Source organism: Crocodylus porosus, unplaced genomic scaffold, assembly GCF_001723895.1.
Source record: "Crocodylus porosus isolate Cpor-Errol unplaced genomic scaffold, CroPor_comp1, whole genome shotgun sequence".
Lineage (NCBI taxonomy): Eukaryota > Metazoa > Chordata > Crocodylia > Crocodylidae > Crocodylus > Crocodylus porosus.
This window is the reverse complement of record NW_017728909.1, coordinates 27,039,011-27,065,225: the sequence shown is the minus strand read 5'-3', so window position 1 is coordinate 27,065,225 and position 26,215 is coordinate 27,039,011. Positions and strand designations below refer to the sequence as shown.

At 43.3% G+C, this 26,215-nt stretch overlaps 1 protein-coding gene across 1 annotated transcript in view; it reads right to left on the bottom strand.

The window, feature by feature from the left end:
• EGFLAM (EGF like, fibronectin type III and laminin G domains) overlaps window positions 1–26,215 on the bottom strand; it is a 90,074-nt gene that overhangs the window by 62,279 nt on the left and 1,580 nt on the right. The window contains exons 2-6 of the mRNA XM_019531983.1: window positions 24,384–24,467; window positions 22,626–22,652; window positions 18,736–18,853; window positions 18,106–18,241; window positions 5,880–6,048 (exon numbers count right to left, since the gene is read on the bottom strand). Of these exons, the coding sequence (XP_019387528.1) occupies window positions 5,880–6,048; window positions 18,106–18,241; window positions 18,736–18,853; window positions 22,626–22,652; window positions 24,384–24,467 (534 nt within the window). The remainder of the gene's footprint in view (window positions 1–5,879; window positions 6,049–18,105; window positions 18,242–18,735; window positions 18,854–22,625; window positions 22,653–24,383; window positions 24,468–26,215) is intronic.

Below are 26,215 nucleotides of genomic sequence, written 5' to 3'. Positions count from 1 at the left end.
GGTGCTGCTGGCTGGGGGGCAATCGCTGCTGCTCCCCACTGCCCCACAACATGTGCAGGGCTCTGCATGAGCCCCCGCAACTCCCCCGGCCCTCCCACAGGTGCTCTGCCTGTGCCAGCTCTGGCCCTTTAAGGAAAAAAAAAACCCAAGAAAAGCCCCAGGAGTCATGTTTCTGCAGTAGTCTTGGGTCTTTGGGGGCTCATGCAGAGCCCACCACATGGTGTGGGGCAATGGGGGGCAACGGAGATTGCCCCCTGCCAGCCAGAGCAGTGAGTCTGGGGATTTTTCAGGGTTTTTTTCTTAAAGGACTGGAGATGGCTTGGGTGGGACACCCATGCGGGGGCTAGGACAGCAAGGGGGGCGGGAAATCAGGGTGTGTGTGCAGAGTCTCCCCATGCAGCGTGGGCCAGTGGGGGGGCAGCAGAGATCATCCCCACCCCCCGCCCGGCAGCACCTAGTGAGTGGGGCTTTTTCTTTTCTCCAAAGAGCGAGGAGCTGGGCTGGAAGAGTGGGCGGAGGATGGGCCTAGCCTGGTTGAGTTGGAGACTCGGCCAAATCAAAATCAGGACAGTGATTCAAATCACCAAATCAAATCATTGTCCCCCGAATCAGCCGAATCCAAATCCAAACCAAATACTAGTGTTTATATAAAAGTGTCCTTTATGTCTTCAAAAATCTCCCTTAGCAGATTCTCAGGCACTGTCAGCCACAATGGCAGAGAATGACTGTAGACCAGATGTGGGCAATTATTTTGGGTGGAGGACCCCTTAACGAGTTTTGGTGAGCCGTCAAGGGCCATAAGGGGAGCCCCGCCCCCAGTTGCCATCTTGGGACCAACAGTCTCGTCCCTAATCCCTGACCTTTGCTACCAGAGGTCCCTCCCCTTGCCCCAAGAAGTACTTCTTTTGGGAAGGGGGTTTGCCATCTTGAAACCAGAAAAAAAAGCAAATTATATTCTAAAAATCAAACATTGACAACAACATATTTTTATTTTGTTTTTAAATTTTATTTTTAATTTTAAAACGTGCATTTCTGTGGTATATATAGAAGTAATTGCATAATAGCTCAAAACAAGGTCTTATTCTTGTATTTTGGGGGGGTGCAGAGGGGTGAGTGGGTGTGTGTGTGTGTGTGTGTGTGTGTGTGTGTGTGTGTGTGGTGGGATGCACGCATGTAACAGTGAGTGGGGCACCCCTCAGAGACTTATGGGGGGGATGTGCGTGTGTGGGAGGGTGCATGTGGCGTTTGTGCGGGGGAGAGTGTCAGTGGGTACAGTATTTGTGGGGTGTGTGATTGTGTGGGGGAGGGGGAGGTTGTGGGGTTTGTAGGGAAGGGTTTGTGGGTATGATGGGGTGTGTAAAGAAACCCCTGTGTGTACCCCCCTGAGCTGGTCAGCACCCACCCCTGGCCCCTCAACAGTTTGGAGCTTGCCCACCCTGCATCGCTTCCCTGCCACTGGCAATAATGTGCAGCCCCAGCCCTGCTCTGCACCTACTCCAGATTCACCCCTGCCAGGAAAGATCAGTGGGAACCTGTGCACAGCCTCAGTTCAGCCTGCCCTGCATCTGCTCTGCACTGCCTGCTTGTGGCGCATCCTACCACTCCCTGATCACATAGCGGTGGCATGGGGCAGAAGCCGTTGCTCAGCATGGGGGAAAAAGCTGCCCCTCCCCCTTGCCACCTTGCGCCCATTCCTGCTGCAGCCACCCAAAACCCATGCCACACCAGGCTGCTGTGTCAGGCTGCCCAGCAGAGCATCAGTGGCAGCACAGAGCAGATGCAGGGCAGCCCAGCACAGTGCATGCTCTGGGTGGCTGCAGCAGGAATGGCCTGGTGGTAGTGAGGGGTAGGGGGCTGCTTTTTCCCCCATGATGAGTAACAGCTTCTGTCCTGGGCTGCTGCTGCTGAGCCTAGGCAGACGAGTCCGGAGCAGGAGTACGGCAGGCAGGGTTAGGGCTATGAAGCGCAGGTCCCTGCTGTACCGTGGGACTGGAGCCCATGGCGGCGGGAGCTGGAAGGAGCCACCACCACCTGGGCTGCCTAGAAAGGTAGTCGAGCTGCGGAGCTGCCCCAGTCCTGCTGCATGCCTATTATGCATTACATTTTCTCCCATCCCTACTGAGAACAACAGGCAATTTCCAGTTTTCAGAGTTCGTAGAGGAGTTTCTCCTAGGGTACTGTATTAATAGGCCCAGTACAAAGCCAATGCTATCCACATTAGCAAACCTAAATTCTCTTATCTCTTTTTTTCCACAAAAGAATTCAGACATTCATGTTAAAGGTAAACAGGAAATGGAGGAACACACAAGAGGAAACTGACCCTTCAAGATCTCAAGGCTAAGCATCCTATTGAGAACGCTGTACCGTAGAGGTTTCTGTAAACATTTGGTTCAGGAGTTCAATTTAAAGCCCAGCAGCTTTAGTAAATAAACTCTATACACCCTCTTCAGGGAATCCAATTAATCAAACAAAACAAAACAAAACAAAACAAAAAACAAAACATGTCCATTGGAATAAGGAGTGAAAAGTAGGACCAACACTTAAATGTGACAGCTGAGAAAATGAATGGACTCACAAGAAAGGATAGAAAGCTAAAGGGCTTTATATACATATAGCAGCATAACAGTTACACACATATACATACAGACAGACACACACACACACACGCACATATATACGTGCAACTGTGTGCATCTATATATATGAACAAATGACATTAAAAAGTGAGTTTTGCCTTTGGATCTGACTTGTCTTTGAGTGACAAATAGCAGCATAAGTTACACATCATATATAAAGATAGGAATCTCGCTCTCTCATCTTGCATGTCTATGACACCAGTCTGTGAACAAATGACATTAAAAAGTGAGTTTTGCCTTTGGATCTGACTTGTCTTTGAGTGACAAATAGCAGCATAAGTTACACATCATATATAAAGTTTCACACACACATATATGTTACATATTTTATATGTATATAAATATATACACATAATATATATGTGTAACTTATGCTGCTATTTGTCACTCAAAGACAAGTCAGATCCAAAGGCAAAACTCACTCTTTAATATCATTTGTTCACAGACTGGTGTCATAGACATGCAAGATGAGAGAGCGAGATTCCTATCTTTAAGAGCTATTTTTAAAAGTTCATCAGTGCAAGAATTGAATGTACTGAAGCCGAGTACATTTTGGACATTTTTGTCACAGATTGTGTCCATTGTAAGCGCTCTCAGAACTAAGACCAAAAGGTGACGAAACAGCAGTCTGTTTTCCAACAAGCTGGCCAAACTGATTCATGCAATCTTTCAGAACTTCAGCTTGCTTCATTTGAGATACGGCTTCTGTAGCCCAAGTTTTGCCTCTTATCTGCCTCCATACATCACTGCAAGACAGCGGGACCTTTTTTGGTTCGTTCGTAAATTTCAAAAGTCCATGTGGTGAATCCATGTTGGGTTGGTTAGACTGGCTATCAGAAAGACCTATGGACTGGGCTGGAGAAATGCCACGTAGCAGGCAGTGCAGGGCTATGCTTAAGGTATTTTGCAGGATGTGCCATTCCTTGTTCCATACACTTCTATAGGGGAAGAAAATGCTACAGTTCCTGAGGGACAGGAGATACCTACAAGGGCAAGAGGAGTTGAATAGTAACTGTTCATGAACACAGGGACCACAACTGTTCCTGGCCCTTGCAGGGTTAGGAGGTGAAGGGAGTAGGTTGCTTGCACCTTCCTGCTCTTATGCACTTTTCCTGTTACCATCTAGCAAGTCAGCCTGGCTTCTTTTCAAAGAATCATAGAACCACAGAAAGTTAGGGTTGGAAGGGACCTCAGGAGGTCATCTAGTCCAACCCCCTGCTCAAAGCAGGACCAGCCCCAACTAGATCATTCCAGCCAGAGCTTTGTCAAGCCAGGCTTTAAAACCTCCAAGGGTGGAGATTCCACCACTTCTCTATGTAACCTGTTCCAGTGCTTCAAAGTTTTTCCTAATATCCAAATTAAACCTTCCTTGCTGCAACTTGAGATCATTGCTCTTTGTTTTGTTATCTGTCACCACTGAGAAGAGTCTAGCTCCATCCTCTTCCAACCCCTGCCCCCCCATTTTCAGGTAGCTCATGCTGCTATCAGATCCCCCCTCAGTCTTCTGTTCTTCAGACTAAATAAGCCCAGTTCCCTCAGCCTCGCCTCAGAAGTCATGTGCCTCAGCCCCTTCACCATTTTTGCTGTCCTCCACTAGACTCTCTCTAACTTGTCCACATCCTTGCTGTAGTTGCGGGGGGGGCAAAACTGGACACAGTACTCCAGATGTAGCCTCACCAGTGCAGAATAAAAGGAAAATAATTACTTCCCTTGATCTGCTGCCAATACTCTCACCAATGCAGCCCAGTACGCCATTAGCCTTCTTTGCAACAAGGCCACACTGCTGGCTCATATACATCTTTTTGTCCACTGTAACCCCCAGGTCCTTTTCTGCAGAGCTACTGCTCAGCTAGTCAGTCCCCAGGCTGTAGTAGTGCATGGGATTCTTCCATCCTAAGTCAAGGACTTTGCTCTTGTCATTAGTGAACTTCATGAGATTTCTTCTGGCCCAATCCTCCAATATAGCTAGGTTTTGCAGCTCTTGGTTCTTCCTAAATAAATTCCCTCTTTTTTTCCCCTAAGCTTCACTAAAAAAAAACCCCACAGCTTCCAGATATATCAATGAAATGTCTCAAAACAATAAGATGGCCACACTTGTACCTCAACAAGACTAGCTGCAAGTTGGTTAAAGGTCTTTACTCCATCGCAAGTAATTCCTAGTGCTCCCTGATGCCCATGTAGGCTGCAAACACTTAAAGGTGGGTTCAAGGCAGCTGGAAAGCTGTGATTCATAACAAGTAAATCAAGAACATTCTATGAAAACTTGTGGTAATTACTCAAATGTGTTTGAATGAAATTCTGACTACTGACTGCAACCTTTGATAGGTAGTTACTGCATGAAAAGAGATGCTTGCTTGCAAGGGCAGATACAGGAGAAGGTGCAACAGCATGGTCACACCACCCATCTTGACTATGTCATGCATGAGCTCTCAGGGTCTGCTAAGAGTACTTACTTTCAGTTCTAGAGCATAGAGGGTGAGTGCTGATGCTGCCCCTTGTCCCCTCCCCCTGAATTTAGCAGGGAGGAGGATGAAAGAGAAGGGTGAACAGCAGGTATTCACCCCTGGGCTCCAGAGCCATGAGAGAGCAGAGGCTCTGGCCAAACCCATCCGATCAGCTGGTGAGCTCAGAGCTCACCTCTCATGCAGAGCTCCAACAGGAGCCTGCTCTGACTGAGCTGGGAGTTCAGAGCTCACTGTGTATGCACAACACAACCAAAGTTGGGTTGGGGGGCCACACTACCCTTGCCCTGCTCCTGCAACTATTACTGCTTATTTGTTCCCATCTTTATTCTCATGATCTGTGCTTAACAAGTTCAGGAGTCTCAGTCCTCAAATGGCAGTATAAATCTGCTTTGGTCTTTTTCTGTTGTTTTAATCATGCATATAATATATACAATTCAATTTTTAAAAACTGCAAAAAAGGTGAACCATAGAGTTCCCCGCCATGCCCATGATATGGACTTATCAATTTTATATGAAGTTGACACACACAAAAAAAAAAAAATAAAAAAATCAGTAAATAGTGACCCAAAAGTATCTGGCAATGAACTTCAAAGTAAAAACAGCATGAAACAGCTTTTGCCTGAAGACTCTCAGAATCTCACTAGTGGCTCAACTTTTACAGAATTCTGCAGACTTTTAATGTCAGATTCTAGGTATTTAAGCTTGGGGTCCTTATGCCTCTGATCCTTTCCATGTTACTCGGAAACTACAATATTCATTTAAAAAAAGAGTTCTACTCACCAAGTGTCCTGATAATGTTGCTTGGAGTGCTGGGTAAGCTGGACCCAAAGGAATTTGTGGCTCTCACTGCAAACTGATACTTGGTATTTGGAAGAAGTCCCTTTAGAACCATGGATTCCATCTGGATCTGCTCTTTTATTACTGTCCAATTGCTGTCAAGGTCAGACCTTTAGGATTAAAAAACCCACGATAATAAATAAAGTTAATGATACAAATTAATCATCTTTAAACTTTCAAGGGAAATATAGATGATGATTACAAACCTGAAAATCCAAAACTGAAATCCTCTGTTATATTCTTAGGTTATTCATGAGGCCAGATTGGGCAGATCTTATTTAACTGAGAGCCACTGAATTACAAGAGTAACACTGCTGAACATGGGGAAGGGTGCCAGGATTGGAAATGTAAGTGTATAGGGAACCAATAGATTAATTTTGTTCATAATTATTATATAATTTAGGGGCCAGCTTGTCAGCTCATGTAAGCTAAGCACTTTTTCTTATACTTTTTTTTAGTAGATTTGGTGATCACCGTTTATAAGCTGGGGTGTCTTCATAGGACAACCAAATTCAGCAAAGTGCAAGCAACACTTTGTTATGCGGGGGAAATTCTGATTTTATTCAATACAATGTTGTGCGCCAAAGTCAACAAAATTATTTCAGATTTACATTAGTATAACCAAGATCAGAATCTAAAATGATAATGGTTGAACTACCAAATGATTAACTATCCATTTATACAACCACATTTGAAAACTCAGAGCCAAATTCTTCTCTTCTTTACACCAGCACAACTCTCGAATCTGAGAAGAAAACCAGCCTTATGTATGGAGCTAGTAACACAATTCCCAACCCTGTTTGTAGCAGATACATGGTTAAAACTTGACTTAAACTGGATGTAGAACACCAATAATTTCTTGCCTTGATTGAACTAGCAGTCCAGTTGTGATCATTTACACAAGAACTTAACCCCCACCATACTCAAGGGAAATGAGATAAACTTCCTTTTACATGCAGTGGGATTTTTTACTCATGTATTGTGTCTGCCTGTACAGTACCTCACTTTAGGAGACATATTTTGTCACACTAAAATAAAAAAGTAAATGGAAGTAAACAAATGTAAACATCAGAAACGTACATGAGGCCAGCTTACCAAAAATATCCAAAATGAAGTCTCAGAAAATAAAATGGAAGCAGAAATGACCTTTATGATAAAAATATTCTGGTGTCCTTTTCTAAGATGTCCTTGTGATATTTGTTGCAGGAAATAACCTCCAAGTATTCCCTTGCTTGACTATAGTTTACATAGGACTGGCTAGAAATATTTCCAAATATCTTCTAATAAAAATTATACCACAAGGCAGATGGTTTGTATTTCTTATTTATTTGTAGCTGGTGAAAACAGCCACAGTTTACACATGTTTTCTTTTATCAGACAATACAAGATATATTGATTCACCCAGGGTTTATTTCCTTGTGCCAGCAGGGCAGATGCACTGATAAAACAGCAGTTCACACTTACTGCTTGACTTCTGATTAGCTTGGGGGGAACACCCCAAGAACTAGCAATGTAAATATTTGTCTCCCTAGTTGCAGAAGGCAGAAATCAACTTAAATAAATAAACAAATAAATAAATCACACAAAAGTGAAAGATGTGATGACTCAGGCAAAACAGTTTCCTTTGCCACTCTATCATGTTAGAAAGAGGGAATTTATTTGGCTTTGCCCCACACTCTTCCTTCAGCAAGAAGATGGAGAAGCTTTCTAAACAACATTTTTCTACTTGACTTTCCAGGAGGCCTGGGCCAAAATGAAAACACACCATTTTTTTCCAAGTTAAAGGTTGTGCTTACCTTAGCTGTTAAACAAGGAGCTACAAGAATTCTCCACTCCCCTGTGCTTATTATAACATAACCAATTCCTGCCCCTTAAAAATGACCTTGGGGATGCCGTGCAATGGATACCACAACATATGCACTGAGAATGAGAATACACACATCTGACTGAGGAACCCGGTGGAGTCATTGCTTGCTGAGAGCAAACTGGGGAGATATGCTCAGTCTCCAAAGATCCTAGGACAGGCTGCTGACTTTTCCTAATTCCCTTTTGCAAGGCTCCCTTCCTGAGCAATGAACAGCAAAGGAAGTGTGCTCAAAAATCACTAAATATTTATGTAAAAAATATAGTAATTTATCATTTGACCTCCTTTCCAGACTGTCCTACATATTAGCAAATCAGTTCAGCAGGACCAAATGGCAAACAGATGGACACAAACTTTTACCATAAATTGAGATATTAATAGATCCAGAGTGAATCAGTTTCACTATTTTTTCATTCTTTGCAGTTCATCTCCTAATTAGCCCCCTTGCCTCAGAATTTCGTGGTTCCTGTGTTACAGTAAATTTTAAAGTTTGACTGAACTTAGAAAAAGAAAGTTTTCTATTACAGAAAACTCCTATTTCATAAGCAGTGGAACTTTCTTTTAAAATGAGCAGGGAACAAATTACCAGAATTAAACATCTGCTAATAATCCAAATATTATAGATTTTTGGTTGTTCCTCTATGCTAAGTTTTACTCAGTCCAAGCAACAAAGATCAGATCTGCAAAGTCTGACCTGTAATGTTCCCATGCATAATACATCCAATAAAAATACAGTAATTTTTATTTGTCTTGGAAAAAATACTCTACATGTGAAACAATTCTCCATGGGATATTAATCTTACTATAATCATTATTTTTCCCCGTGATATTGCCTAAGGACCCCAACCAGGGCCCCATAGTGCCTTAACAGCATTATCCAAAACCACTTGCTCTCTGGGTGACAAGTTTTGTCCAAGACACTACAGACTTTCTACGGAAACTTAAAAACATAGACCACCTTCCCAGCAACACCCGCCTAGCCACCATGGACATTACCAGCCTATGTACCAATATCCCACACCAGGATGGTATCCAAGCCTGCCTTACATATCTACAAGAGCAAGATTACAACTCAGAATACAGACCCAAAGATATTACTGACCTTATATACTTCATCCTCACACACAACAATTTCACTTTTAATAACCAACACTTCCTCCAGACCATGGGCACAGCTATGGGCACCAAAATGGCCCCACAATATGCCAACCTTTTTATGAGCCACCTGGAAGAAGACTTCCTCAAGGACTACACCATCAAACCCTTACTATAGTTAAGATGCATCAATGACATCATCATTTGGACTGAAAACCTGCACTGTCTGATTGAGTTCCATCAGAAATTCAGCAATCACCATCCCTCCATCTGACTATCTCTCGAATACTCCAGCACCATCTCCTTTTTAGACACAATGATCAGCATCCATAATGGCAAAATACAGACCTTGTTATATAAAAAACCCACAGACCAACATACATATGTGCACAGAACCAGCACGCAACCTAAACACACCAAAAAAGCTGTGATATACAGCCAAGCCCTCAGATACCACCGAATCTGTACCGAGGAGAACACCCTGGATTGCCACCTCACCAATCTTAAAAAGGCTTTCACCCAATAAGGACACTTCTCCAGAGAGATAGATCGCACATTTGAAAGAGCCACATGGATGTCAAGTGAAGAACTCCTGCAGTACAGAAGAAAACCCCTCATGAATTGCACACCCCTGGTTATAACATATCACCCCTCCCTCGAACCCATATGGAAAATCCTCAAACAATTGCAACCCATACTAGAAAGAAACCCTATTCTTAAAGAGATCTTCTCAGAACTACCTATCCTGGCTTTCAAACAAGTACTGAACCTCACTAACCTCATCACCAGAAGTAAACTTCCTCAGACCCAGAACAAACCGAATAGATCCAGACCATGCCATGACAAGAAATCCAAAACCTGTCAACACATCTCCACCATCCCCACAATTACAACACCACACAACAGAGCCATCAGCATTCCCAGATCTTACAGCTGCACCTCCAGAAATGTAATGTAATGTATTTCATCCAATGCATCAAATACCCTGATGAAAAATACATAAGAGACCAAACAACAACTGTGCACCAGAACGAACGCACGCCAGAAATCTATCAAAGACAAGAACACCCAGTTACCTGTGGGGGCACATTTCTCACAAGAAAACCACTCCCTCTCCAACCTCTCAGTCCTAATCCTCAAAAGGGAACTTATAAAACACTACTCAGAAATGAGCCTATGAACTTCACTTCATCAACCTCCTGGATACTAAAAATCACAGACTAAATATAGACACAGGATTTATGACACGTTATGACCTGCCTGACATCTGATTCCCCAGGTACCTTTCCACTATTCATCCCCCTTTTCCCCCTTACCCAGCCTGTCTCTCACCCACTGAATCCCTCAGTTTACATCTTCACTGACTGCCTGTCTTGCATGCAGACCAGCCCAGCCTCTGGCTTCTTTACTATTTATTCCATCCAGGAAGAGCACACACCAACTGCAGAAATGTCCTCAGCCTGACAAAGTGCTTTTAAACCCAAAAGCTTGCTCAAAATTTTTTTTTCCAACTATTTAAGTCGGTCTAATAAAAGATAGCAGATTCTTCCAAAGAACCTTGTCTGCCTATTATCCAAACTTGAAAACTGAGCTACACAAAAGGCAAATGCAGTTTTAGGAAATATCAGTAGGGGCACTGAGCAGCCTTCAAATATTTGAAGGGTTGCCATAAAGAAGAGGGAAAACACTCACTTTCTATCACTGTAGAGAACAGAATGAAGACAAGTGACTTGAAGTTACAGCCAAGTAGATTTAGATTAGATATCAGAAATAACATCTTCACTGTTAGAACAGTGAAAGAGGGGAACAGGTTGCCTAGGGAAGTGGTGGAGGCTACATCACTGGAGGTGTTAAAGAAGAGGTCAGACATGACCTAGGTGTACCTATGCCTATGTTCTACTATGGGCAATTCCCACTGTTCTGGACTTTGCTGACTGCCACATGGGGCCAGGAGGGAATCCCCACCTCCACTCCCAGACCCTCCAGCTCTATGTGTCAGGGGTTTCTTATGCCTTCCTCAAAGACACCGTGTGTTGGCTGCAGCCAACGTTGGGGATTTTGACTGGGGCGTGCCAATGCTCCTGCTGAGACTTCAGCCCAGAGGTTCCTAGCTACGGAGCCTTGCCCTTTCACTCAGGGTCAAACCAATCACCACATGCGGGTCAGGAAGGAATTTTACCCCATGGTCAGATTGGTATGGATGCTGGGGTTTTTGCCCTCCTCAGCACGGGGTGTAACCTTCTTCCTGAATCTCTTGAATGTATATTAACAACCTTTACAGCAGCAAGACATGGTCTCCCTGTTTTATCTGTGGCTGGTTAGAGTGTTATACCTTCTGGTTGTGTAAGGGTTGACTGTAATTTTGCTACAAAATTAGACAATTAATTTGTGTGGGATGGTTTGGATAGGGATGATCCTACCTCAGGCAGCAGATTGGACTAGATGACCTAAGGAGATCCACTCCAGCCCTACTTCTCTACAATTCTATGATAAAAGCAACTGTGGCCCCTTGTTCACTTCCTCCCTTTGACCCTGCCATGTGTTGTTAAATACCTATCCTTCCCAATGGTGTAGCAGGGCAGTGTTAAAACTAGGACTGCGGTGCATGGGGCAGCTCCACCTGTTGTGGTGGCAGCTACTTGTACCTGCTCCCTCCCTACCCAAGGTAGTACCCAGGGCTGCTGCCCAGTTGCTCCTCTCGGTTATGCTGCTGATCCTTCCTCACTTACACATGTTCTACTCCATTAACCTTTTATACTTCTATCCCCTTAACACATGCTGGGATAGAGCTTCAAAGTATGACACTTCCTATCCTTTGTATATGCACTGAGCAGTGAAACAGTTAACAGTATATCAGAAAGTCCAGAAGGGAGGACTCTTCCTTTGAGATTCTCAGTATAGACCCCATTACCTTGGACTTTTCACGAGCAAAAGGATTCACACCTGTATGAGTTCAGAAATAGGAGTCATCCCAGGGACTTAAAAACAAGCAAGGTATTTTCAACAATGAATACAGAATAAGTTTGGTTAGATACATCATTTTTGTTATAAATAATGTTCACTTGCATTCTACAGCTAGAGTGAAACTAGATTGATGTTGAAGGATCAGTTTAACACAAGCTCCCCAATAAAATAACCTGTGCTGCTAAATAATAAAATTGAGGATCCTGGTTTTCTCTGCTTAAAAAATCCCAAATTCTCTGATAAAAATCCAAAATTCTTTGATGAAAACCCCCCAAAATCCATGTTTTTCTGCAATTAATATGAAATGCCACTATATATATAGGTATCAGTTGAACACAATGTTTTATTGATGTATTTACAGTTTTAAAGCAATTTGGAAGAGTACCTCAATCATTATAATAAAATAAATTCTAAATACCTATATATTTTGGCTCCCTAAACCACCAGCTGCGGCTGTCTCCCCTGCTGCTTTGTGGCACTGAGCAGCCCTGGTATGTTGGTGACCTGCCCCTGCCCATGCCATTGCCCCTCACTCCCAAGCCACAGTCCCCCCCAGTCCTGTCGATGCCCCTCACTCCCGAATCACAGCCCCCGGCCCTGCCAGTGCCCTTCACTCCTGAACTGCAGCCCCCACCCCACAACCCTGCTGGTGCCCCCCCACTCCAGAACCACAGCCCACTCCCCATCTCCGCTGGAGGCCCTCACTCCTGACCCACAGCCCCCTGCCCTCTCCAGGCCTGCTGGAGGTGGTCCCCAGCTGCCAGGGACCTGGTGGCTACATGCTACTTGTTCCCTGCTCTGCAGACGCCAGCTGTAGCGGGCCAGCAGTGCCTGAGCCCCGGCTGCTGCGGCCAGAGCAATGTGTGGAGCCTGGCCTCATTAAGTTTCAAAGCTGTTTCTCAGCTTTCATTTTGTTTCGATTTTGCTGTTTTGAGCTCAAAATGTGTCAAAACAGCTTCAAAACGAAACACCCATTGAAATTTCACACAGCCCTACCTGGCAAGTTCAGGGCTTAGATAGGCATGACCATTTGGGTTTGGGCTTCTAGGTAGATGACCCTCAAAAGTTTGGGGATTGAAAGACTGTGGCCAGCCTACAGGGTGCTGCCAGGTAGATGACCCTGGAATTTTGGGGCTGGAAGGGGGTGTTGCCAGAAATATTGAGGTTGCTAGGTAAAGGACCCTGGAATGTTTCGGGCTGGGAGGGGGTGTGGCTAGTCTGTAGGGGCTACCAGGAAGCTGACCCTCAAAAGTTCAGGGCTTAAGGGGCATGGCCAGCCATGTTGAGGCCACCAGGTGATGGACTCTGGAAAGTTCAGGGCTTTCCAGAAAAAAGGGGGGAGGTGTGGTTAATACATCCCAGGTCACTCTGGAACAGCAGACACACCCAAACCCACCTGTAGGACACAGCAAGCAAGCATCATACATCTTGACCTGCATCTACATGCCCTGTCCTACACCTTGTGCCCAGGCTCACTCTCCCCTGGTGACATCCAGAACCACATATAGACACTGAGACCTTAAAGGTGCACCCAAAAACCAGGGCAGAGACCAGCCCATCTTCCTCCAGCATCTACAGCTGGGACAAAACTGGAGCATGAAAGAAATCAAGGACCTCCTAGCCATCTGGGGTGAGGAGGAGACCCAGCAGCAGTGCCACATCATGCTCTGCAACAGGTTGAAGTACCAGCAGTTTACCAAGAAGATGAGAGTGAAGGGCCACAACCAGGATTAGAAGCAGTGCAGGGGCAAAACCAAATTGATGAAGGCCCACTTCAAGAAGACAGTCAACACCAACAAGACCTCCGGACACAAAGGACACCCCATGCCCTTCTATGAACAGCTCTCCCATACTCTTGAGAAGGGCAGTGGCTTGACGGTACACACCTACAACAGCAGTTGGCGCATGAGGACCCTGGGGAAGAGGGGAACTGCAGGTACATGTGCACCTCTCTGGGGGACATAGGGGAACCAGGAGTTGCATTGCAGCTGCAGCTGGATTTCAGTTCCCTCAACCTGTTCATGAGCAGCAGGGCCCCAGGCACTGAAGGGCAAGACATGGGGCACAGTTTGCACAGCATGGTGATCTTCACACAGGACAAGTGCCTTAATCTTCTGTTGTACATGTCACAGATAGCCCTAGGATGTGCATCAGTTCCCCAACACAATGGCACCCAATAGCAAGGATGAGCCAGTCAAGCCCAAGATCATGTATCCCCCTGCTCAGGAGCAAGTAACTAGTGAAGGCTTCATTTCTGAAGCATGCTAAGGTGACATAGCAGAAGCAGGCATTGGGGCTCCTTTGATGTGCCCCACTAACAGTATGGGAGGCAGCTAGGAAGGTGAGGCTGGGGACATGTGAAAAGGGGACATAGTTACTTGAAGTGCTGGCACATTAATACCTTAGTGAACAGAAAGGGTTCTGCCCACATCCCTAATGAGAGGCTCTGTCAAGAAGGGAAGATCCCCAGGGAGAGAAAGAGGTGCATCCAGCTGATGCTGGAATGGAGGTGGTTCTGAAGTCAAAGTCCAGAGTGGCTTGCAGGCAGCTCTTGAGTGGTCCAGTCCTCAATAATAATGTAAAGTCTAGGGTTTTGAGGCATCTGTGATCTTCACAGGAGAAATAGTCAATGAACAGGACTCTCAAAATACCATGCAGCCCAATCCTGTCCCAGAAAGCCTTTTTTCTGGAAAGCCCTGAACTTCTCCCCTTCAGTCTCCAGGAGAACACATACTGACCCCCCCCAGAGATCCAGCACCCCCTGTTGAGTCAGTAGCAGTCTGCTGGGAGCTGATGATGGTTCAGGAACAAAGAAGGGGGCTCAAGGCAGATGTCTTCCCCTTGTGTCTTCCCCTTGCCATACCAGAGACCTACAAGGGAGTCTGTCCCACCACTCTGTTTGGGGTCAGCTCAGTGACATTATCCATGAAGGTGACCCAGCACATGCAGAAGTTTTGCACCCACTGCTCATTGCCCCGGGGGTACAAGACAATCCACCCCCACCAGCTGCTGCTCATCTTGCAATGGTCAATGGTCTAGGGGTGCTCCTCAAGCACACCGGACTACATAGAGGGCATCATCTTTATTGGCCAGGTGAAAGTTGTTGGCCACATCCAGGAGGTTTGGTGTCCTGAAGGTCTGGTAAGTGGGCTTGTGTGGCAGGTCAGGCTCCTGAGCTCTACACAGAAGTGTGTGCCAGCATGATCATCTGTTAGGTCAGCTAGATACAGGTATGCAAAATGTACCTAAGTCTCTGTCAAGACAGGCACAGAGTGACAATGATGTTGTGGTGCAGATCCTGGGTATGCTGGCTTTTGAGAGACAGGCAGTGATCCATAGCAGGGTGCAGAAACAGTGAGTGACATGTTTGCAACTAACAAGAGAGAGGGGACATGCTCTAGGTCTCTTCTCTAGAAGCCTCTGAGCAGGGAGGGAGCAAGGCTTCCCGTGAGCAGGAGGTCCACAGTGCCCTGTGGCACTGTGGCCAGGGCTGTGCTGTGCACTCAGCTGCTCTCAGAAATCCCCAGTAGCCAGAGAAGCCCAAAGACCATGCTGGGATGCATGCACAGGAGTCTCCTGGCTGTGGCTCATCTCCAGTGCAAGCTGTCCGAGCAGCTCTTGCCCTGATCACTATATGCTTGTACACTTCTCTACTAGTAGGGGTTCCAAACACAGAAAATAAATCACTGAGTTTCCACCAGTTGACTTGAATGCTTGCACACACCTTTAAACACTCAATAGAGTAGAGCCTTGGAGTATTCCAGAGCACATTTTTAACTCTAAATTAAATTTACTGGATTGAATCAGGCAAGCCCCTTCCAAAACCCTAGCATAGTTGAAGTCCAAGATTTTACCTCAAAAGGAATGTCATTCATCATGTGATATTCAGCATGACAATTTAAAATATTAACAAATAACATTAAGAAACATTAATTCCTTCAGGCTTCTAAGAAAGAAGCCACTAGCCACTCTTGTCCTTAAAACAATTCTTCTACATATTCCTTAAGGATTGTTCTACTGACAGTATGGGTGCAGACATATTACAAATTAGCACTAGTTATACTCTGACAGGCACAAATAATTAACTTATTGAATTTTTCAGGAGATTTTGCTCCTGCAATTCCCAGCTGGACAGAATGAAGACCACGTTGTTTCCCCATGTGTGGCAGTCTCTTGACCATTGCTTTTCCAGGGTAAGGGTAATAAAGTTAGCCCTATGGCAATGCAAGAATTCAAACAATTTCATAGTTTCTGGAGCCTTGTTGCTAGCTCAAAAGAGTCACAACCAGAAGAAAATAATAGACATGAACAGAGAACCACAACTACTAACTCGTCAAAAACAGAGCATCATACAGGAAGGGTATGTATTCAAGACAAAAGGCTTGATTCTGAACTCACTTAAATAGTCTTATTTTTTTAATCAGTATAATCCCACTGGACTTCAGTGACAATATTCCTCATTGGCATCATTGTATCCTAGCCATATAACTACGTGTGACACGAAAGTAAAGTCCAAGGAAATATTTAACTGTAAATGCCATTTAGGGCTTAAGGCTCACTGAATTTTCTCCAAACATATATTCAAGTACCCAAATATAAAATGAATTAATTCCCAAATTAGCAAATACCCTTCAAGAGGCATGTTACACCTCTGGCTAAATACTGCTGTCAAAACAATGTGCTGTTAATACATTCTTTACCAAAGTCTGGAAACAACCAGACACAATTCCAATTACTCATACCTCTCAACTTACAACAATGTCCTCTCAGACAGAACAAGTCATTCAAGGGTGCTTTTTCAGTGTCAGGTGGAGCACTGGATACCCAGTGCTTCCTTTCTTTAAAGGGCCACAGGTGTTATAAAAAGTGCATGTAAAACTGCAGACTCCCCTTCTTGGGAAAAAAGGGAAAGACAGATGCAAAGTCAGTCAGAAATCAGCAAAATCCCTCTCATGCACACTGCTGAGTTAATGGAAGGGAAGGAAGAGGGAAAGATTCAAATCACTCTCATATTGGGAAAATAAGCCCTGCGTTGTTCAATAACTCTAAGGGCTTCTCACTGAACAATCCCAGGATTCCTGTACATCTGCAAATGCAGTAAACATTGTATCACATTATACTTCCCAAACATCAGAAACTTTGATTCAAATACAATGTGGCGCAGGCTTTCAGCATGGGAATTCTTTTCATTATATGTTTTCTAGATTGCAATCCTGATGTAGCATCAAGAATCAACGGTCCTTTTTGTTTGCTTGCTTTTAAAACAACAAGCTCTTAAAAAATCTTTACATCCATTTTTATAAAGTTTTTGACACTCCCCACACAGCATGCAAGAAGCAAATTTGTCTTCTCACCCAGTATGCTTCAAATGAAATGCAGCATCAAATATACACTTAATGGACTAAATTCTCAAAAGGAGACTCATCTCAGTATGCTGCAACCTTGTAATATAAGCAGGCACATAAAAACAAGTATCCTCATATGTAAATATGAATTTGCATGCACAGATAGATAATTAAATATGAAATCATATGCTTGGGCATGCATATAGCTACAAGTGCAACTACCTGCTGCTGACCACTCATTAATATCTTACAGGTACCAAGTTATTTCTATTGTATATTATATTATGGAAGGTTTAAAAACTGAAAGTAAAAAAACCTTCATGAACGTTCCATAAAAATGTGGACAGTAATAGTATGTGAGATCTGTGAAGCAAAGGGCACAAGATGGTTTGGGTCCTGTGAATACAAGGCACAACCTCTTTTCATACCCTTCTAAGACAGCCAAACATAGCTATGGCATCAGATCCCTAGATTTTTGTACTCTGGGAACTGAATGCAAGGCATTTCCAGAATAAAGTTTGTAGCCCTGGTGTCCTCTTCTCACTGGGGTCTGACAGGGCATGAGTTGGACTAGATACAGGGCATGTTTCCAACTGTGTTTTTTCATGGCTTCTCCAGAAAGAACAGATTAAATGGAAAAGGATTTTAGGTGGAAGCTAGGAGTTATTGGTAATTTTATATCAGTCTAGATTATTTCTAATCGTGTTTTTAAATTTTTATGGCAACTTATCCCAAAGAGAGAGAGAGAGAGAGAGAGAGAGAGAGAGAGAGAGAGAGAGAGAAATGTACTATATAAAATGAGTAAATAATGAGGAGCATCTGTACCCAACTTAATAACAGGATTTTGAAATAACTGTAGTGCACAAACACTGAAATTCAGATTTGATTAACACACTTACCTGATAAACTCCACAGTGTAATACTGGATTGGAGAACTTCCTTCATTGATTCCAGGCTTCCATGAGAGTGCAACCTCTGAATCAGAAACCACAATGACCTGAGGCTGGTAGGGTGGTTCTGGGGGCATGCATTTATCTAAAATGAAAGAATTGCACATGGCCAGCATTAGAAAACTGGATAGATTTTTGTGTACACAAAGCTTACCTATCCATAATTCTGAGACATATTTGCTTTTTTTTACTACAAAAAGATTATTTGTGTAGAAGTATAATGCTAAAATATTTTAAGTCCTGCATGTAAGTCATACTTAAAATATTATTCTCAAGTTATGCTGTGGGTAGGAAGCACACTAAAGGAAAAAAAACAAAGCTTCTTTCTTTAAGTTCCCTTGTTGGTATTTATAAAAGACACCTCATGCATCAGACTGCATTTATGATTTTAAACCTTTAATAATGCTCCTAACCATTTTGCCATTACAGCTATATCCTGCCCTCTGAATGTTAGTCTATGATTGAGCAAAACAGAAGTTGTTGCACTCACTTTGTGTTTACCTGCCAGGCAAGTGCAATGTCTTGGATTAACTCTAATCTGTCGGTTTCATAATGAACAGCTATTTACACACATTTTACCTTGGGATAAAGTTGTTATATTTCTGGGCATGCTGGGTCGTCCTTTTCCTGTCCAGCCATATGCTCCTACACTCACACGGTGTGGAGTTCCTGGCTTTAAATTATCAATAACAACTTCCTGTCAGAAGCAAAAGAAAAGACAACATAAAAGGTTAACAAATCAGCTTCACAGAACTGAAAATGACATTGTGTACTGTGCTGCTGGAATCATACATGGTATTTTTCATGTAGGCCCCACAGAGAATTGCACCAGAAACAAAAAAAACCCAATGAGATCACATGCTTCTTATCCAGCTGTAGCTTTACCCCAGAGGACTCCGTAGAAGTGACCTGGACCCAAGTCTCAGCATAATTCAGAAGATGGCAGAAAGCTTTTATACAACTCAAATACTTGTACTGCTGAAAACTAAGTCACATACTTTCCCTCCTTGAGCCAAATGCTGGCACTCATTATCTATTTTTTTAAATTCAGGAACTAGATGCTTCTGAGAGAAAAGTAAACTTGCAGCAGTGCAAACTAATGATATTTTTCCTCTCAGACTAAGAAGCAAAAGAAGCAGACATCCTCTATAATTTTTCCTGTACATGGCCCTGCTAATGCTATCAATCTTGACCAGAAATGAGTCCCTTCCACTCCCTCCCTTCTTGTGGGAAAGCAAAGTCATATTCATCTTTCTGCCATGATCACAGGATAGAGTAACACAAAGGCCAATGCTGAACTATGCATAGGATAATCTTGTTATGTGGCATGTTGTTTAAGGTGTACTTGTAAAGGGTTCCAGAGATAACAGAGTACCATACAAAAAACATGCGCGATGCAGACAGCTCTAACTATTCAGTTCTGGTGGTTTTATTCAGCCTAATACTAATGCTGCTCTATATGTTATTGTAATATTGCATGTAAATATATATATGAAGAGCTAGAACTGACAGTATATGAATGCTTTAAGCATATAGAAATAGTATTCTGCACTACAAATTATGTGGTGTAAGAAATACAGTGCACATGAAGATATGCTCTTTTGAAGAATCATTCAACATGATTTTCCCCTGCTTCTCATTCCCACATATTTAAAATATTACTCATACTACCAGGAAAAATTTAGAGCACTCCTTTCCCTGAAAGTTAAGAGTGACTTGAAATAGCATTTCCAGGTGCAGTAAGCTAGTGAAAGATACAAGTACTTTATTATAGCCTCACTTTGACAAGTCTCACAATGACCATCTTTCTAATAATCTCTCGGCCTTTTCTTTCAGGAAAGTAGAGGACTAGTCTGATAGCTGTCTCTAGGTGTAGTCTTACAATGAACTGCGAGGAGGAACCCTATGGGCTAAAAATCCAAACAAAAACTTAGGGGCCAGAAAAAGCAGTATTTTTTCACATATTTTCTCAGATACAAGAGGCACCTTTCTTCAAAAAATCACCACCACCCCCTGAAATTGCAGTGCGTACATTATTTTCTGCCTGGGATAGAAAAACCCTGCTTTTGATTCCTGGTTCACAGCACAGCAAAAGTTATACTACTATTCAGGCAGCAGAGGAAGTCCATTAACTTAGCAGCTCATTAGTCTTCACACCAGAGGTGTTGTTAACTATTGCCCCTCCTTTTTAAATGTCTTGATGTTCCACTAGTCAAGCTAACCTTTCTTAGGGCAATTTTGCTGTCAGCAAGCTGTTTTTGGTCTCTCTTCTCCTATTTCACAGCCTCAGAGATTCTTTAGCTCTTTTCTAAATCAGAGATCCAATCATGGAAACCAGTCTTCAGAAGCATCTAAACTTTCAGCTTTAGTCAAGCAGTAAAAGGGAGAATGAGTGACCTGAAGATTAGGATGCGTCTCTGCTCTATGCAGCCACAACTAGAAAAATCCATTTTCTCTTCATTCTGCCTTTCAAAAACAAGTTGTATATTATATTCTGTGGTGTGGTGTATGCAAGAAAACATTGTACTTAAAGTACAGCTTAGGTAGAATTTAGATGCTTAAGTGCCAGTAAGGAATCTACCAAAATCTGCAGACACCAAAGATTTAATTAGAAAAGTGACTGGTGTCTAAAGCTCTGTTACTCCCCATGCCCAGAACTACTGTCACATTGGCACCTGGCTTATGCCAATACGTATTTGGGATTCAGAAACAAGGCATTTCCATACTTACATGCCCCAAGGTCTGCTCCAGTATAAATGCTCATTCAGTTAAGTACTGTACACAGCATGGCAACTGTACCTACTTTCACTCAAAAATAGAGGGGTGATAGTGGTGATGTGAGCCACTTTTTAGAGAGTAGGTTAGTCATTAGAACAATCATCTAGGTAGGTAGATATTTAGGTTTTAGGCCTTACTTATCCTGATGGAGTTCAAGCCCACATCTTCCTCCACACAGGAAAATACCCTGACTTCTAGTCCACAGGCTAGGCTGGAATGGAAAAAAACTCTCTCACTCCTCCAGAACTCAGTGCAACAGAGGCCTTGGTTGGAACCCAGTTTACTCTACTTGTGCTTTTGCTGTGTTACATATTTTGTACTGTAGCTGTTCTTGTGGCATTACAATATAAGTTATTCTATCACGCACACACACACACACATACTGAGCCTCATTTTGCCATCCTTACAACACTCTAGGATCCACAGTAGCCAAAGTCAATGGAGTCCTATTAGTTTAAAACAGAGAAGAATCAGTCTTAGGGTCTGAAAGACAAATTATGCAAGCTTGACCACAATGTTATTGCACATTTCTGTTGACTTTTGGATGAGTATAGCAGAAAGCATTTCAGCAAAAATGACTGAGCTCAACAACACTTCCTGGAGATTAATGACCAGCTGGCTGTTGATTAATACCAGCAAGTTGATTAATTGTCCAAGTGGCCCATCAGAAGTCACTGTTGCTATAAGATACATAGGTGGGTCAGACCAGGAACCTCACATCTGAAACCCCTTCAAAATACCTTCATGAAAACCCAACTCAATAGTTTTGCTGCTGGATCACATCCAAATCCTTCTTCTGGTTTAGCCACAACTAAACACTCACAAGAACAGTCATTCTCCCAAACTCTGCAACATTTCCATTAAACCAGACAGTGAAAACCCTCACAAGACCAATTAATCTCATGTGATTTCCATTATTTCTGGACCAAATCATACAAAGTTGCAAATGGTTTCTTGATGTTGACAACAAACTATTCCCCAGCCTGGATTCACTTTCAAAACCATATGCCCCGAACCTATACATAACTGAACCTTGTTTCCTTATCCAGCCTCTCAATAACCCTTTACGTTATTGCTCGTAGGAGAGAGAATGATCTGCTTACTCAACTAAGCACAGGACTGGAGCTAACTTGCTTGACTAATTCAGCAGCTGCTATGGCCTAAAGGGTTTTTTAGGTTTTTTTCAAATCCATTTTATACAATATCATTTGTACCATACCACCCCCACCCTCCTCCTCCTGGGTTCTCTCTGCCTGCCATCTTTGTATTCCCTTCCTTTGCTCATCCCCTTTGCAGGTCATCTTGGTCTCTTCTCCATCTCTGCTCACTACTGCTGCTTTGCTCTTTACTTTACACTGACTACTTGGCTTTCCCTTTCTAGCTGGCTATTCACTTCTTCTGTGGCCCTCCATGCCTCATGGCTGAACTGCACTCATTCTTGTACTAAGGATGTCAAAAACAAGGCACTTTTAAGTGCTTCTGATGCCTGGTGTGAAGATTACACATCCCTAAAGTAGAGATAATTTTGCTTCCTTACCTTCCTGTTTTGAGAATTAGTTAAAGTTTGTGGCACTTTTACTACAGAGAAGCACTACTCAAGATGAATTATGGAGCATTTTAGGGAGGACCTAAACATTCAGTCTTATTTTAGCCCACAGAAGCTACATAGTCTTTGGAGGTGCAGTACTTACAAAAATTGCTTGTCCATCAAGTTGACCCTAGAAAAAAAAATGTAATGGAACTTGTTAACAAAACTGCACATTTAAAGGTCACAGCAAATTCTTTTAAGCAAAAGTCAATAAGGCACGATCTGGATAATGTTTCATTTAATACTGTTCTTTGCATAATATTATATTTTTCATCAGTAATCGGTATCCATCCATATTCTCATCACAAGCATATCACCATGATATAACAAATCAGAATACAGGTAGAAAAAGATTACTGATTTTTTGTGGAGTAAAATTCTGTGTTGGCAAGCTTGGTCTAGGGGGATGTCTGACTGTTTGACCTTTGGTAGCACAGGTGACATGAGAGGGATTTCAGTGATGACCCCCCCCATTTTCCCTAAACAAGGCAAAGAACAACAGACAACGAAGTAACAATTTCTCATGTCAGTAAGTAAGTGTGTGCTGTTCAGTTGTGATACAACACAGAAGTACACTGAGACTCACCACAGTTGTATGCATTACCTCCTGAACTGAAACAGTGAAGTTACTTAAGTTAGCAAAGGTTGTTGGTGTGTGTATGTGCAGTGCTACACCAAGACACCAACATCACCTCCCATTTGGGTAGTAGTTCTCAGGGTGTGAACATGGCACGTCTCAGTACAGTATTACCTGGCACTATAATCCAGCAATGTAGATATGCCACAAGACTCCTATATCCACCTTTACCGTGCTGTCACTGCAGTACTAATTTCTAACTAGTCTAACAGTCTAGGGGGAATATCTTTGATTCAGAATGGAACATAAAAAAGGAAGAAAAAGAAAGAGGGCAGGAGGAGATTAATCAGAGGAAAAGAAAGGAGAGACAAAGGCAGAGAAAGATAAGGGACAGACTCTCCGGGAAAGAAGGGAACAGAGGGAAAAGAAAAGTAAAAGGAGTGGCGGAGGAAAGACAAAAGCTTTTTTCTAAGAATGAAAAATTACAAGCCAACAGAATCCCCTATGGTAAGGGTAGCCAACCTGCGGCATGCATGCTAGAAGCATGTAGCACATGGCAAATCAGGGAGGAGACAGGCAGCACACCAGCAAATGGGGCAGCAAGCAGAGTAGCAGATGGGACAGGGAACAGAAGCCAGAACAGTAGATCAGGTAGGGGAAGGGGGATCAGAGCAGTGTTTGGGAAGGGCACAGGGCTAATTTGTTATATGTCTGCCAAAAAGGTTGGCCCCCACTGCCCTACGCAACAGGAACCTGCACATTTGCCATTTTATCTGAAGTTATGAAAGCTCACATGTAAATTTTGTGCCCACTGAAAATGTGGGCTTAAATCTCATGTGTGCACCAACAACTATGCTGTGAACTGTATGCTTTTCCCTACTGTAGTGTGACACAGACATTCAGAATCTGAACCTGAAGAAAAATAAAAGGAGGCATGCTACTGTTCTTCCATTTGTTCAGGCACAAGTAATCTCCTGAACTGCTTGTGAAAATACAAAATTTAACATTCAAAAGTAACAATTAAATGGAAGTCAGGTAACAGCCAATAAAGTTCACAGTCATTTTAAATTAAAAACTAGTCAGAGAACATGGAGCATGTTCTAAGTCAACTATATCAGTGAGCTATAATTTGTGCTTTGTCCCAGTGGATTTGAGGTTTTACCCTTTGCATATTTTACACATCCAAAGTAGCTTAAGATTATCAGGTTCTCACTATAGAAGAGCAACCAGTTCTTAAAAAGCTCCATCCTAAGCTTCTGACCATCTATAAAATTGGATACTCACCATGGTAAGCATCTCCAGATTCAGGGGAACATCATGTGAAAACTGTTTAATTGGTTTATCAGTCTCAACTTCTGAATAAAACACCTTGGGAAGATGGAATTAGGTCAGTTAAGGCACAGATGCAAATTATATAAAATGACATAAAGATAAATAAATTATAGTCACATAACTGGTTGTTCCTGAACATCAATATGATGGTATTGGGTGTTGGGATATGCATGCCCTGTCCCCTCCACAACCACACAGAGTCTGCATACATGGCTAAACTCTTCAGACGTAGCAGGGCTTGTCTACTGAGAAACAACACTGCCTTAACACACTGATATCAAACACAGTAATACCTCCATTTTAAACCAAGGCTACCCAACATTTAAGTGGTTGAAGGCCACATGCCCTACAGGCTGCACTTACAGGGACTGTTTCCCCACCGTCCCTGAACTATGAGACAACTCTGCTGCTGTTTCCTGCACCCTTGCTGCTGCCCCATACACCCAGGCACACCCCCCCCCCAACTTCTTCTACCCCATTTTTACACTATGTGCCCAGGCACCCCTGCCACTGCACCATGTGCAGGACGCTTCCCTGTTGCACTGTGCACCCGGGTGCCCCCTCCCCTCCCACCGCATCCTATGCCCCTCTGCTGCACCACACCTTACCCTTAGCTCCCCAGCCACTAGATAATCCACTACACTGTGCCATTCAGACACCCCAGGCTGTGAGCTCCCTCATACTGCAGGCTGTGCCACACTGCACTGCACCGCCCCATCCCCTGGGGGAGGAGTAGGGACAGAAAGGGAAAGTCATGGAGAGGGGGAGCCTGGAGTCATAGGCTGCTGTTACAGCAGGAGCAATCAGAAGAACACCAGCTATATGTGAGAGCTCAGGGCTGCAAATTAACCCCTTACAGGCCACACATGGCCCATGGGCCACTAGCTGGACAATGACATTATAACATCATATTAGTTAACATACTAAATACAGCTAGAGCAGTCCACATGGACAATCTTCTTTAGCAATGCATTGGCAAGATGAGGTTACAATAGACTGCTCAATGTGCAGGGACTTCAGCTTTCGATTAAGTGCAGAGCTGTTTCTTGCATAGTAAATTCACACAGGGGGCTATCCAAGACATTCATATTGCGAAGTGTTGTTTTGAAGCATACTTATCCAGATCTCAGTCTGTTCAGCTTGACCCAGGCTTCTCTGTCAAGATCATGCCCAAATGGGGGCTCATATGGTGCTGGTATAAAACACTGTAGGAATAGGTCTGGTCTTTCCTAGTGGTTGACCCACCCTATGGCTGCCCACTCTGGTGCTGCCCATTGGATTGCTTCAGCATCCCCAATCTATTTCAGGAGCTTCTGGACTTCATGTAGAAATGGTTTATAACTTCTAAGCTTCTTAAGCCTCTATCTGTTTGGGTTGTCAGTTAACTGTTTATAGAGCAGGCAATTTTTGGCATTCTTGCTTTTATTACTAGTAAAGATGTTAGGGTCTGTCTTCTGATGTCACTTGGTCTAAATCCCAAGAGTACAAGAAGTACATCTGTGTGTGTATAAATTGTGTGTGTGTAAATTGTGCATCCAGTTATGAGTCTCAGCACACTATTAAATACAGTGTCAAACTTTTTAGTGTAACAACTAGTGTGTAGGATGCCTACAAATTCATTGGGGGAGGCACAGCAAGGAATCTGAGATGCTCTGTTCACCAGGGCACCTCTTGGGGTAACAAGGAACAATGGCCACAAACTGACAGAGAGCAGATTTAGGCTGGACATCAGGAAAAACTTCTTCATGGTAAGGGTGGCGAGAAATTGGAATGGGCTTCCAAGG